The sequence below is a fragment of the Seriola dumerili genome, unplaced genomic scaffold (genome assembly GCF_002260705.1).
Source record: "Seriola dumerili isolate Sdu_G_001 unplaced genomic scaffold, Sdu_1.0 BDQW01000138.1, whole genome shotgun sequence".
In the NCBI taxonomy this organism is placed as follows: Eukaryota; Metazoa; Chordata; class Actinopteri; order Carangiformes; family Carangidae; genus Seriola; species Seriola dumerili.
The window spans coordinates 948,710-964,351 of record NW_019174393.1 but is presented as its reverse complement, the minus strand read 5'-3'; the positions used below and the strand labels follow the sequence as shown (position 1 = coordinate 964,351).

Below are 15,642 nucleotides of genomic sequence, written 5' to 3'. Positions count from 1 at the left end.
TGAATTATATAAATCAGGGACATTGTATGAGCTCCTGCTCCTGGGGGCCTACAGTGGAAACCCCCACCCTGCTCCCTGATCGCTGCCAGTACAGTAACAATCCAGTTTCCCTCCTCTGTCTCTGCTGCTTCTTCACATCAATATTTTCCTGTCAGGAATTTCCGGGTTGTGAAGTGACGGATCGAGTGGCCGGGTCAGTTTTCTGTTAAATTTTTCCATTTATTGTGCAGAGTGTGGGCGTGTTAATCCCTCAGAGACTGGTAATAGGATTAAAGGCCTCATTGCTACAAATGAAGCTGCAGACATCCTTCACCTGGCCTGACATCAGCTGCTGTGTTTAAAGGAAAAAAATACCTGTTTCTACATATGTGAACACCTTCAATAGAATAAATTCACTCATACTGAAATAAATCTAAATTTAAATTACTCTTGTTCTGATCAGAATCAGGTGTTACAACATCTGTGTCACATTGTTCATCATACGTTGCGACATGTTGTGCGTAGTGAGGAAGCTGAAAAGTGGAACACCCAATTAACGATGAACGGGAAGTGACCACAGCTGAACACCAGCGACTGAGAACTGAGCAGAGCGGTGGGAAGTTTTGAGACGTCTCCAAAAAGGATTTCATAGATGTCTGATTTTCCAGACTCTACTGAGCACGCTCAGAGATATATAAACTGAGGATGGTCATACTCACAAATATTTTTTATCCCGTTATCTCAAGTTAACAAAGCTCGTTATCCCGAGATAACGAGAGATTATCAAAAGAAAATGATTTTGATGGAACCCCATACACTAAATTGTGAGTAACACTCTGTCTAGATAATCTGCACCTGTCGCATCGTTCAGTAACCATGGCAACGGTGTGATTTCTGCCCTTGATTGAAATATTCTGTGATATGTTCATCAATACCTCGGAGTAATAATGAGAAAAAAATTTAAATAATTTTAAAAAATCGTTTTTTCCTAATATCTAAAGATAAAAAAATTTCTCAATATCTCGTTTTCTCCCTATAATATCTCGTTATCTCATGATAACAAAAATTGTTTCTCCTGATATCTTCAGGAAAAAAAAAAGTTCTCTCTTGATATCTCATTATCGCGATTTAAAAATTGTTTTCCCCTGATAATATCTCGTTATCTCGGGGTAACAAGCTTTTTTACTTTGAGATAACGGAAAAAAAAATATTTGCGGACTTTCTCTGCTTCTATACATTTTAAGCGTTTAAAATAAAAATATTTCAGGAAGTTGCTTTTGCACCCTCAGTGATGAGGAACTGTGATGCATGATGGTATCAGGTTGATGCACCTGCTATTAAGGCTTTTATTTTTATTTGAAACTGAAGATAATGTTCAAAAGTGGGAAACAAGCTGTGAACTGAATACAGCGTCCCTCTGTAAACCAGGATTTGTTTTCTTCTCATTTACACAAAATCAGTGAATGGATGCAACATAAACATTTATCAAAAATGTGTGTTTATATATAAATATGTTCCTTACCCCAAGACTGACTCAGGTCTAAGACCAATGTAACTATGGTAACAATCAATGACACCTGTGCTGACCAGTAGCAGTCAATGTGGCTCACATTTGTGGTTTGTAAACATTATTATGGAGAGAGCAAAGAGACGGGACAGAAACATTTTTAATGTCATGTGGTGAAAAACATGAAGGTTTGGAATTTATATCAACTAATTATGAAGCAATTACATTTTTAAATTTTATAAAAAATAAACTGGAAACGAAAAAACACACGATTCAAGACCATTTTATGACTTTAAACAGACTGATTTATTCATGTCGTATTTCCTTGAATGAAACTTTAGAGCAGAAATTTGTCAGTATGAGGAAATCACACACACACACACACGCACACACACACACAGCTTTACATCTACATTTTGTTTGTTCTGGCCTGTACATTGTTATGAGGGGAATTCACAGTCAGCTGGTTTATCTGCAGGTCAAACCTGTGTGTGTGTGTTTGTGTGTGTTTGTGTTTGCACAGTGTGAGAAGTTGCCAGGTAATCCATCCTCACCGTCTGGAGGAAGTGATGGCGATGTTTGTGTGATGTCAGTTCTCTGACGTCAAACAGAAATATTTGACGTTGTGGGAAAAAAAATTGTTTCAGGAATTTTTCAGTGAATTTCCTGTTTTAATAAAAAAGATAATATAATTATCTGCTTCTCAGATGTGAGAATTAGCTGCTTTTCTTTATTCTTATTTTTGTAAAGTGAATATTTCTGTGTGTTTACTTGTTGTTCGGGACGACGCGGTGGTTCAGTGATCAGCACTGGCGCCTCACAGCCAGGAGGTTCTGGGTTTGAACCCTGGAGTTTATATGTTGCAGGTTAACTGGTGAACTTCCTGCAGGTGTGAATGTTTGTTCATCTGTGTGTCGGCCGTGTGACAGACAGTTGGTCTGTGCAGGGTAAGTCCCGCCTCTCACCTCATGTGAGCTGGGATTGGCTGCAGCCTCTGACCCTGAGGTTCATGATGTTTTATAGATCAAACTAATAAAAAAATGTAATAATTAATGGGCAGATTAATGGATGATAAAAGAATTAGCAGTCTGTTTGTTCTCACCGTGAGTCTGTCATGAGGAAGACGCTGTCAGAGCGTTGGATTCTCTGATGTCAAAGGTCAAAGTGTTCGCTGCAGCAGCGTGTGAGAAACGTTGAGGAAGATGAAACAGACACCAAACCGCTGACAGGAACCGAACGTCGCTGCCAAACGTTTCTCCAAAGTTTTCCTTTAACCAGTGGGAGCTCGTTCCCTCAGGAGGAAACTGACGAGCTCAGGTTTCAGGTTGTGATGTAACTGAGCCGCAGCAACACAATGACTAACGTTACATAATTAGATTTATAAAAACATCTATGACAAACCTGTAAACACTGACACAGGTACTGACACTCACCTATAAAAATACATGATTCTCTCTAATTAAATTAATCACTTACATCTATAAAAATACATGATTCTGACTAATTACAGCAATTACTCATTAACTAACCACTCAGCTCTACAAACAACAGTGCTGGTTTCCACGGCGACAGCAGGGACCTCGTTAGGGTCAGGAGGTCGGAGGTCATCTCTTCCCCCAGAAGTTTTCTCGTCTCTTCTGAGCGCGCTGCAGGACGGCGGACGCCATGGAGCAGGAGGCCGCGGAACGCCACGACATCACCGAGAGCCGGTCGTCTGGGCAACGGGAGAACAGGTTTAAACGGAGGTGGGAGTTTCATTAAGTGTTTAAAAAGTGGTGTTGTTAATAAAGGTTAATTCACCGTCATCGGAGCCGCAGCCTCGTCCTGAACACTGCAGCTCCCTGAACCTCAGACCCAACTCACCTGAGGAGACACAGGAACACAATCATTCACCCGTCAACACGACCAACAACCACACAACCTCGAAAACACAGCGTCACACCTGAGGAACCCTCGGTGCTCCCGCTCCAGGTGAGTCCTGGAGCCGGACTGTGACTCTTAGATACAACAAACTTCAGATCAACTGTTTAGCTCTTGACTATCTTAAGCTGGACTTTGGTGCAATGACTTCTGGGTAAATTAAGACTTTTTTTCAAAATAAAAATTAGAATTACCGCCTCCTCCACTCAGACTAGTTTCAGATTACATCCCTGTTTATCCAGAGTCATTTAAAATATGAACCAAATTTTGTCATAATTGCTGTGAAGTCTTGAGTAATGGCTAAAAAGTGTTTTCTGAGGTCACCGTGACCGTGACCTTTGACCTTTGACCACCACAATCTAATCAGTTCATCCTTGAGTCCTACTGAATGTTTGTGCCACAGAAGAAGTTTATGAAGAAGTTCCGTCAAGGCGTTACTCAGATATCGCGTCCACGAGACGGCGGACGGACAACCTGAAGACAAAATGGCTCCTCTGACTGTCGCCGGCGTGGAGGAATAAAAATTGCCGCAGCAGAAAATATTTGGATATAAGGAATTCAACAGTTACGAGAGTGAAACAATAAAATGAAAAATCTGATTAATTTGGTTGGCTGCGACTGGTCAGCGCAGGCGTCAGTGACTGTTACCATGGTAACACTGGTCTCAGGGCTGAGTCACCTTGGGGTAAGGTGTCTGATGTTTTCGGATTGAAAATGAGTCGGTCTTTATTTCTCCTGCAGGTTGTTTAATCATCAGTCTAATTAATTCATCAATCCAATTAATTAATTAGTTAATTAGTTAATTAATTAGCAGCTGCTCACCGTTGTGCTGGAAGTCAGGGTGTCTCAGGGTTCCCTGGATGCAGTGCAGTGAGGGAGGGACCAGAGGGGGTGGGGCAACAGGGGTTGGAGGCGTTTGCTTCATCCTGATTGGTTTAGAAGCCAGTTTGTGGTCGGGGGAGGGGCCAGGTGATGGAGGGCGTTTATTCTCTGACCACGCCTCTCTCCGTTTGACCGGCATGTCGACCGCAGCGTCCGCCCCCGCTGCCACGGAAACGGCTGACCCACACCTCTGAGGACAAGAAGAGCAGTTTACTGCAACAGGGTTCACACACTGTTCACGAAATTATGTCAAAGACTAAATGATTTTCCAGGACGACAAAAGCTTTTTTATTATTTCTCTCATTTTCCAGGAAGAATCTAAAATCTGTGACATCACCTGTTGTTTGAGCGGAGAAGACTCATCACTGATCTTCACTTTTCCCACTAGAATAGCTCCTCCTGTAGGACAGACAGAGGTCAGAGGTCGACGCTGTGTGTGTGTGTGTGTGTGTGTGTGTGTGTGTGTGTGTGTGTGTGTGTGCGTGTGTACCAGTAGAAGGTGTGGTGAGGTCGTGGTGGGTTCTCTGAACTGGTCGTATCTTCAGCCTTGGAGTCGGTAACCTCCCCTCCTCCCTGCGCACGCGCACACACACACACACACACACACACACACACACGTTTGTCCTGATCGATCAGAGACGTCCACCACAGACTGCTGCAGCAGCTCGTTCGTTTACAGTTTAGCTTCTAGATCTGCTCTTTGTTTTCTTGCAGCCACACGGTTGAAAAAGTCGAGTTTTAATTTTTGTGAACTGTTGCCATGACAACAGCAACAATACACCGAGGCGCTTTTAAAGTGAATTGGATGTTACACCAAAAACACAAAACAAAAGTCCAACCCTTTTGAAATGTTTTTTTCGCCATTAAAATAGGAAAAGTGACAGTCATGGGCTCTGGATCGTTAAAATAGAGCCCAACGTGTTTGACTTCAGTTATCAAACGCACAACATGCTGACTGCTGTCATTTTCAGTTTAGGCTAAAAAAACCCCCACACACAAACGATGCAGGTGAAATTGTGTCTCAGGTGTTGATGCTTCGACTAACGGCCTCAAACTGAAACACAGTCTGAAATAGAGACTTAATCAGTGTGACACGACACAAACAAACAGTCCATTGGCTCCTTCACTGTCTGAACGTTGTTCTGTCACGTCCACTGTTCCACAGGTTCTAATTAGATCATTGATCCGTTTACCAACAAGAATTCTGACACATTTTGTCAGTTTTTTTTTAGTGTTTGTCTCTTTTCGGGTTGGAAACTGATTTTTCTTCATAGTGTTTGTTTGTTTGTAACTGAATTCACTTGTAAACAAACGGCTCCACATTATGAACCATGATTAAAGTACTAACTGACGGGTTCCTCGTGGCTTCTGGGTTTCACTTCCTGTCATGTCTCGGCTGTTGACTAATAACAACAGGAAATTAAATAACATAAAAGAAGAAAACGTGTTGCTGCTTTCCAGATAAATCAAGGTTATAATGTTTTCTTCTTCTTCATATGATCAAATTAATTATTAATTATTAAAGGAACAGTTTCACAATCATAATTTAACTCACTCGTCTGTATTTCCTCCTCCTCCTCCTTCTTCTTCTTCTCCTTCTTCTCCTCCTCCTCCTTCCCAGGCGGTGGGTCTTTCAGCAGGAGGACTTTGAGACGTTTGTGCTTTTGTTTGTGTGTTTTTGTTTGTGTTGTTTATTTCTCCTGAGCCCACGACAGACGACCTCTTACTGGAGGCAGCGGAGCGGCTGCAAACACAACACACACACAGACAGTTTACTACTAAATGCTTTTAGAGCTGCAACGATCTATCGATTGATGAGACCATCAGTGAAAACTATTCTGATAATTAATTAATCAACAAACGACAAAAATAGTGAAAAACTAACAGACATTGATGCTTTTGTTTGTCACATGATACAAACTGATTTATCGAGTAAATAACTGACACAAAATAACCTCTCACCTGGCCAGGTCCAGAGCCTCCACACAGGGCGTGCTGCGGCTGTCTGGATCCTCACAGAGGTCAAAGGTCAAGCGTGGGGTGGGGGGGTCAGTGGCAGAGTCCGTGGTGTCGGTCGGCTCCCACAGAGCGTTGTGTTCGGACCGCAGCTGGTTCAGGTGATCTCTGGAGAAGTTGGTTCCCCAGGCGCGGCGGCGGTACGACGAGGCCTCCTGCCTCAGCTGCTTCAGCTGCTTCACCTGCACGACGACGGACGCGACTGTGGTCAGACGTGTCTCACACATCAGGGAAGTTATGAAGCAGATTGACACTCACATATTTTGTTTGTTACAGACTCAAATTTGGATCCAGGTTCAAAACAAACAACTGAAATAATGTTTTAATCTAATTTTAACAAATTACAGTCTCAAGTTCTTCTTCTTTTTGATAAAAGCAGATATTCTCTTTGCATTTCCTGTTGTTTCTACAGTGTGGGGAAACTTTCAAAGCAAAGTTTAGATATGAAGAGAAGAAAGAAAAACAGATTTGATTTGGATGTTGAACTTGGCCATGTTGCGATTTTGATAATATTTAAATTAATTGTGCAGCCTTCAGGCAAATCATTAGATTATACATCTCGTCTTCACCGGCGTGTCCTTAGTCTGCGGCGCCTCGTCCTGTCGATTCTGGTAAACCCAACAGTAACCTGATCCTGACCCCAGTCCAAACCCTGGATTACCTCGGCCCTTTTTTCAACGCAAACCGCAGCCTGTCCCTCGACTAAACCTCAACCCCAGCATGAACTGTAAAACCTGACGCTGCAGGTCTCTGACTGTCACGATGCTAAATCTGTTGATCGTTTCCTCTGAGCAGGCAGGTGATGATGTGAGCTGACAGCGTCTTTTCACAGAGCAGAGTCACCACAGGATGGAAAGTTAACCGGACGCTTACACGCCACCCACGGATTCAGAGATTTCTTTTTCATTCAGTTGGTTTATTCAGTCGTTGTCGTGTCTGATTGAAGCAGCTGCGGCAGACGAACTGTTTGCATGCTGGCATTCAGATGCAACATTACAATAAATCGTTTTTAATGTTTCAGTAACAGATCTTCAGGTCTCTCGTTCAGTTTTCAGTATTTATCTTGTCATACAAATGTTGCTTGTCATCAGCTGGTTTTGCAATATGATAAATCAGGTCACATGTGATGCGTTTAAATGATGTTGTAACTTCAGACTGACTGGAATCAACAGAGAGATGACGTCACGTCCTGTGCAGCTTCTGTCCCACCACCTCCTGCAGCTCAGCACCACCTCAGTTTAATCAAACCTCCTTCCTGGAGTTTCATCAAAGACAAATCAGCTTCATGATTTCAACAAAGCACAGACATGAAAAAATCCACAGTCGCAGCCGCAGGTGAAACTTGGTTTCATCCACATCCATAAAACTCACTTACACTTTCTGCTTAAGTCATTTTCCAACTCGTCTCTGTCCTGATGTCACAGACTCTCCACTTGCTCGTGGACTTGAATCATGACGTTTAGCCCACAAAAGTCCAGGGCTTTATGGGTAATGATGTTTGTTGAGGGACGCTGATGATCTTGTGTCTGAACAAGACAGTTGTGAGGTCCAACACTGATGCCGGGGGGTTTATGGCTGACTCGCAGTCGGTGTTCCAGTTCGTCTCGAAGGTGCTCGATAAGGTGTGATAAGGTGGAGGTCAGGTCATCAGGCTGCACCTGAAGACCGACTGTGCCACAGCAGAGTGACATCACCGTCCCATTTATGTCCCAATAATGAAAATAATATGTCAGCAGACAACCCTGACAGACAGCCTGAGGATTACACTGAGTTTCAGCTCAGTTCAGCAGCTAACGGTGCAACTGGTAAAACCAAGAGACTTAAAACAAAAAGTTTTACTGAAAAAAGGTTACGTGTTGTCAAGGTTGCAACAGTAAGTGCAAAAATCCTCCGTAGACCGGACCGTCTCACTTCAGTTCAGTCTATGATGGGCCACACCTTCATAGACCAGGTCCTCTGAAGGATGCAGACCCTCAACTGAGACACAGCTCATGAGGAAGAGTCACACACAAACTGGAGACACACGGTTGAAGAGCGCAGTGGTCTAAAATACAACTGTTTACTGCAGCATTAAGATTTAATCGACCGGGCCCTGCAGCCTCGCTATGCAACAGCAGCGTCCACAAACTTTTGGCCATAAACTGTAAAACTATTCTGAAAACATTAGGAACTAAAAATTAAACTATCAGTTGTAGAAACGGGTTTTCCTGCTCAGCTTCAGGGGATATTTGAGGTATTTTGACTTTGACGTTTTCAACTAATCTGATGACAGCAGAGAAAAGTTTCATCTGCCCCCCCCCCCCCCTCCCCCCCCCAACGACACTTTCCACACGACTGGTGGGAACCTACCTGTGTGTATGTGTGTGACTAACAGTGTGTTGTTTCCCTGAAATGAAGCTCTGTGGTTTCACCACTGACACTCAGCACTCTGGTTTTCTATCAACAACACACACACACACACACACACACACACACACACACACACACACACACACACACACACACACACTGCACAAATCCCCGACAAATCAAATTCAAATCAGCTGTTCAGCAGGTTTAAATTGTCGAGTGGACAAAATGTTGCAGAGTTTAATCTGAACTGATTTTGATGCTGACAAATCGAATATTGTCATGAATTCCGTGAAGACACCAAAACCATCAGATAATGTCACGCAACTTCAACTCTGACGATTAATCTGCCGCTGGAAATAGTCCCCAACAAATGCTTTATATATTTCCTCCTGTTTGTTTGATTAAATCTCCTGTCGGCAGCAGTTTTAGTTACTGAGCCTTTTAAAAAAACAAAACTATATATTTACTATGTGTTTGTAAAGAGTTACGTTGTGTGTCACCTTTTGCCCATAAACACTGATTCTCTTTGTGTGTATAGGTGTTTTTTATGACATGAAGCTGTTTATCTTGTCGGCACACGCCTGACACTCCTTCTTTAAAAGCCTGGATTCAACATGTAAACTGTGTGAACAGCTGTGTGGAGTAAACTTCAAGTCCTGTTCAAATCATTTCCACTCCAGCAGCTGCTTTTACAAACGGAAACCATTTTGTTTCACTCAATTAAGCAACAGTGACTTTGTTCCTATAGAAATGCGAGTTTATCAACATCAACAGCTGTAATCTGTTACATCAGAGAAACTGTATTAACCAGTTTCACACTTGAGATTTATTATATTATCAGTTCTTCTCATCCTTCTTCCTTCCGTCACATTCTTTTTGTCAAATGACCTACAGACGAGCGAGCTAGCTTTCGAACACACGTACATAACGCCAGGCTAACGTTGACTTAATTCACAACCTCAAGTTTCCACAGGTTTAACTTCACGAAGGAGTTCAAAGAGGTGAAGAGTGGGAACGACAGACACACACCGAGGTTGTGTTGCTGTTGAAGTGATTTTATGGCCCAGTGATTTGGGTACAAACGCTCTGGGGCATCCATGGTTCGACTCCCGGCTGCACTCCCCTCCTCTCTGTCCCATTTCCTGTCTACACTCAAAATGAGGTTTAAAAATGCCCCAAAAAATAACAACAAAAAAAAGTGTTGCTGTTTATTCGCGGAGCTTTGCTACCATCTCTTGAAATTACATGTTTTTCAATCGTTCCCTCTTGCGAGTATTTTTTTTGTAGGTGAGTGACGTTAATCTGGTTTATCTAAATGAGTCAGGTAGCAAAGATAGTAAGTGACCCCGCCCCTCATCGTATGACACCCCCCCCCATCACCCATAACACTGAATCCTGACCTGAGGGGCGTCGCCGTCCGTGGCTCCGCCTTTTTCTGGGATCCTGTAGAGGGGAGAACGAAAGCTGGACTGATACTCTGTGAACATCCTGTCAGACAGACAGACGAGCTCATGAACACAATGGAGTCACACAACACAGACACACACACACACAAAACACACACACACACACACACACACACACACACACACACACACACACACACACACACACACACACACACACACACACACACACACACACACACACACACACACACACACACACACACACACACACACACACACACACACACACACACACACAAAACACACACACACACACACACACAAAAAACTCACACACAAAACACACACACAAAACACACACACACACAAAAAAAACTCACACACACACACAAAACACACACCTGGGTCCTCTCTGCACCTGAGGAGGAGGAGGGGGCGTGGCATTATCATTCTGAGGGGTGGGGGCGTTGTTATTGGGGCGGGGCTTCTTCTGTGACTCCTCCTTCCTCTTTTTGTTGGTCTGGAGATGAAAACAGCTCAAATCAATCAATCAATCAATCAACCAATCAGGACACACACACACACACACACACACACACACACACACACACACACACACACACACACACACACACACAGATATATATATACCATGTGTTTGTGGAACAGCGGGATTTGCTGATGTTCCAGATGTGTCCGAAGGCGGGGTTCGGTGGGAGGGGCCACGCCCTGGAAGCTCCGCTGATACTCCGTTTCCATGGCAACGGAGTTCTTCTTAAAGGGAGGGACAGATCTGCTGCTGGAATACAGCACCTGCAATGGTGGAGGGGGAGGGGGGGGGTCAAAGGTCAGCAGCAATGACAAGTCATTTAAATACTAATCATTAAAATCAAAGAGCAGTGATGAGACTGAATGATTCACTAAACCACAATTAGACATGTCAACACTGAACTCATCAGTGACGAGCAATCAAACAGTCTACCTCCACCTGGTGGACACAGCTGAAGTGCACACACCTGGTGAGTCAGTCAGTCCTTCCTCTGCTGCAACTGATGTTTTATACAGTCAAACAGTTTTTAGTTGTTTTCTTTATCCATTCATCTGTTGTCGGTTTTACATCGTTTGAGTCGGTGGTTTATTTCTATTTAAAAAGTAATTCCAGACAAAACTCCACTGTTATCTTTTCAAACTCAGATCATACCTCTGTCTGTCTGCACTGACTGAGATATTAAAGAAAGTGTTCAGGTTTTCTGCTGCAGCAACATGGAACAGTTTTCAGAAGGAAATTAAATCAAACAGCTCAGTATCCCAGACTGAATTCAAACCACATGGTACATGAGTGTTTTACTCATTTCCTCTGTTTTCTAAATATTGACTGTTTTCTAACTTTCTCTGCTCTTATCTTATTTCAGTCTTCATACATTATCACCTGGTTTTTATTACTGTTTTATTCATGTGTCTGATGTTTATTCTCCTGTCTGAAACTTGTAGTTTAAGGTCTCAGTGGGATTTACCTGGTTAAAATCTATTTCCTCTTGAATTCAGCAGAGTTAAATCAAAGGTGACATGACCTCTTGTAGTTCCTTGAAGACGCGTCACCTCATCCAGAAACCTTTAATAAGCTCAACGCAGCGACTCAGACCAAAGCATTCTTAGTTAGCATCCTACTGACTAGCATTTACTAGCATATCTCTGTTTGCGTACAGTGATGAAAACAGTAACATATTGTAGTAACATACTGATGCTAACATGAACTCTCCATCTTATAGGTTAATGTTAAAACATATGAAGCAGCTGGGAGTTTCTGTTAGTAGCTGTCAGTCAGTAAAGTCAATAAAGTCGATTAGAATGGGTTTGTTATATGGGAACAACTGTTTTGCAGTATCTTACCTGCTCAGAAGTCAGTGTGGTGCAGTATCTGATCATATTTGATGGGATTTAGTAGTATTTGGATGTATTAGGTTGTAGTGTATCTGCATTTACTATGAGTTCAGTCCTGTACGTGATAAAATATGCAATATGTATTTGCCAGTGTTCAGCACTATTTTGTAGTATCTTATCTGCTCTACAGCCAGTACTGGTGAAATATGTGGTAGTATTTAGTGGTATTTGGCAGTATTAGTGTAGTGTGGGGTCATATTTGATAGTATTTAGTGGTATTTGGAAGTATTAGGTAGAAATGTACCTGCAATTACCTTGAGTGCAATACTATACATGATAAAATATGGTATTTTGTAATACGTGTGTCTACCTGTGGTAGTATTTTGTGGTATTTGGAAGTATTACTGTAGTGTGTGGTAGTATTTTATAGTACTTGACAGTAGTATTTACAGTATTTGGTGGTGTCGTACCTGTTCTGCAGTCAGTACTGGTGACGCAGCAGTTGTAGGTTTCTTCCAGCTGAACTGTCTGTGGTACTCTGACTTCTGACCTCCCGACCTTTGACCTTCTGACCTCAGCCCCGCCCTCGACCGCAGAGCATGCTCGAACTGCAGCACAAGGGAGGAGATCCTGTTAATCCTGATATTTTCTTGTTTTAAAAATTAAAAAAACACAACTAGACACAGTTTTTCAGCGGCTCACCTCATTGGCCGAGAGCTGCTGTCGGTCAGGTGCTGCTGTAGGAGGGCGGCTGGGCTGCTGTGGTTGTCTGTCAGGCTGGGAGGGGTGGAGCTTTGCTGAGGAGACAAATCATATTCCTTAAGCGGAACCTGAACCTGTTCTTAGAGGAAGATAATGAAGCCGAGTTACAGTCCAGGCCATAAGTATTTGGACATTAACACAGTAATTATTCAGGCTCAGGTTTTTTTTAAAGGGTCTATATCTCCACACTGTTCTTCCTATATTAACGTAAACCTGCTCAGATTAAAGATGAGACTTGGCTCTTTAATGTTGTCTCTATTATTTTATTTCATACTGAATGAGCTGAAGCTCAGAGCCTGAAGAACAACAAATATGTAACTGTCCAAATACTTACGCTCTGGACTGTATGTGATGGGTATTTACTAGATTTTCCTGCAGCACGCTGTGGCCTCTCTGGAGTTTTTGGTTGTGCAGGAGATTCAGGTTCTGCTCGAGATTCAGGAGGAGGTGTTGGAGGTCTTGGGTCCAGGGTAGGCTTCTTCCTGTGGGCGGAGCGACTCCTGGAGGCTGGTACTGAAGAGGTGGAGGAGAAGGAATTCATTTATAAAACACTTTAAAATTAACTCATATCAGATTCTGACAAAGTGACTGATAAACGACAGATTTTCTTGCTGTTAAATTAAATTAATCTTGTTCCTGTTACCAAAGTAACATTAGACAAGGAAAACAGATTAACATACTTACATTAGCAGCTATTATCATACCAGTGCATACTAAAAGCTAGCATGTTAGCATCCTAACTGTACACTACAGTTTGTCCAATACTGGGTTTTTGAGGCTGATACAGCTACTGATATTTTGGGGGCTAAATTATGTGATGATGAGTCATTTTTTTTAATTTAACAACAAATTTTTTTATACAGATTCAGAGGGATTCAGTATCTTGCCAAGGACACTTTGATATGTGGACTGGGGATTGAACCACTGACCTTCAGTTTGGTGGTCAACCTGCTCTACCTCCTGAGCTACAACCACCCACAACAGCTGGAATCATAAACTATTTTTTTCTCAGCTATATTATATGTATATTGTTGACATGGACAGCCTACCTGCAGAGGGCGCTCTTATGTGGGCATGAGCGGTCGGTTCAGCAGGGGACTGATGTGGATCTGATGGACAGAGCAGAGAAGTGCAGGACTGAGCGAGACCAGCAGGACCGAGCCTCTTCCGACGCTGGAGACCTGGTTCTCTGCTGATACCTGAGAGACGCACGAGTCAAAGACACAACATGTAACTTTGGACTTTAAAAGGAATAATGAAAAATATTTGCATTGTCACAGATTCTGATTCTTCAACAAGGTAGGAGGCCTAGATATCTCTTAAAGAATTTCTAACCAGGTAATTGAACTTTTTTCATTGGTAAGATCAGCAACTGGTTTTCTTTCTTTCTGGTGGAAAAGCAGAAAAATCAAGTACAACCTTCACACTCCACTGTATCTGCAGCACTGTCAGAATAAAGTCAATCCAGTCAGAGCTCATCTCAGGGTTCTTACCCATCTGGTAGGAGCGGAGGCCGGCCAACGGGGTGCAGCGCTGAGGGGGCAAACTCCTGGACCGGGGAACCCCGTAGCTCTTCTGGTATTCACTCTGACACTGACACAAACACACAAAGATGAAAGAGTTTGGTGGCTCTTCAGATGTACAAGTTGTAAGGCCAAACACGGTTCAAATAAATAAAACAGTGTGTTAATATGCCCAAGACATATAGAATATTTCCATTTGCTGAAACAGTGCATCCATAAAAATCAAAGAATCTTGACTGTGAATGTTTGAATATTTCACTTATTGTAAGAATCATCTCGCTTCACTAAGGTGGAACGAAATGATACACAATCTGTACAGTGTACACACAATATGACACCATCATAGGTTAATTTTGTTTTGAGTTGAAAGGGAAATGCAGGGTCGAATCATAAGTGTTAAGTTCAATCTATATAATGCTGCTAACAATAAAAGTTAGTTGCAGCCCTATGATTAATTAATCATTAAACTCACTTACTGTCAATCTGTTTTGATTTTCTCTGTTTAAAATCATTCAAATCTGAATATATATTGGGTTTTAACTGATTGTCAGACAAAACAAAACATCTGAAGAAAATGGTGATGAGTATTTTAATCTGACATTTACTAGCCTGCACAGCTAACTAATTAAGCACAATATAATTGAGAGTTTATTCATTAATGAAAATAATCATCAGTTGAAGCCTGAGCATAAATAATAGAAAATGCCCATCAGCATTTCTCAGATCTTAAATTACTACAATCAAACAAGTCTTACTGATGAATGATCAATAAAAACTACATGATAATCAATACTGATAATTCAATATTTATGAAGTTATGGTTGGTATCATGTCCTCTGTAGCTGTAATAGTAGTAATACTAGTAGTATTAGTAGTACTAGTACGATTTTCTAACCCTAACCCTTTTTTAGCACTTTATACTTTGTAAATTGAGTTTTCAAAAGTGTTCTGCAAGCAAATAAACAAATCTATCTGACCCTGATTAGCTGGATTAGCTGATTGCATCAGATTAAATCTCATTAATCCTGACTCTGCAGTCTCGTGCCGGGTTCTGTCCGGTAAACCGGGACCAGACTGGTTCATTAGAGATAAAACTGACGCTAATTTAGTCGGAACCCGTTTATAAATAGCGCAGTCGGCGAGTTAGCTGTTAGGTGGCTACGTTCGTTAGCACCAGCTTGTTTGGCTAACCTGTTGCTAATGCTAACACCTGTTGTTTACCTTGAAGCGGACAGTCATGGCGCTCTCACCGCTGACCAACCACGACGAGTCATCACTCGACCATGAACGTTTTGTTAACTAGTTGTAATAATGTTGTACAACTAGTTAACTAACCCGACCAGCGTGCTAGCCAGCGGCTAAGCTTGTCCCTCGGCTTCAGGTGCTGCCTCCGTTGCCATGGCAGCTCAAC

General features: G+C 42.3%; 1 protein-coding gene across 2 annotated transcripts; it reads right to left on the bottom strand.

The window, feature by feature from the left end:
- Window positions 1-2,187: 2,187 nt before the first annotated feature.
- Window positions 2,188-15,475, bottom strand: mdm1 (Mdm1 nuclear protein). Of its 2 annotated transcripts, XM_022749580.1 has the most exons (16): window positions 15,453-15,475; window positions 14,202-14,301; window positions 13,758-13,907; window positions 13,072-13,221; window positions 12,649-12,743; window positions 12,417-12,554; window positions 10,717-10,878; window positions 10,467-10,585; window positions 10,057-10,099; window positions 6,251-6,486; window positions 5,844-6,032; window positions 4,779-4,861; window positions 4,626-4,687; window positions 4,229-4,478; window positions 3,287-3,349; window positions 2,188-3,200 (listed from the first exon to the last, which is right to left on the bottom strand). In XM_022749580.1, exons 1-16 carry the CDS (start codon window positions 15,468-15,470, stop codon window positions 3,091-3,093), a joined length of 1,968 nt encoding a protein of 655 aa, XP_022605301.1. In that variant the 5' UTR covers window positions 15,471-15,475; the 3' UTR covers window positions 2,188-3,090. The 2 variants fall into 2 exon arrangements, with proteins under 2 accessions (XP_022605301.1, XP_022605302.1); XM_022749581.1 differs by lacking the exons at window positions 2,188-3,200; window positions 3,287-3,349 and having other exon boundaries at window positions 4,298-4,476.
- Window positions 15,476-15,642: the final 167 nt, after the last annotated feature.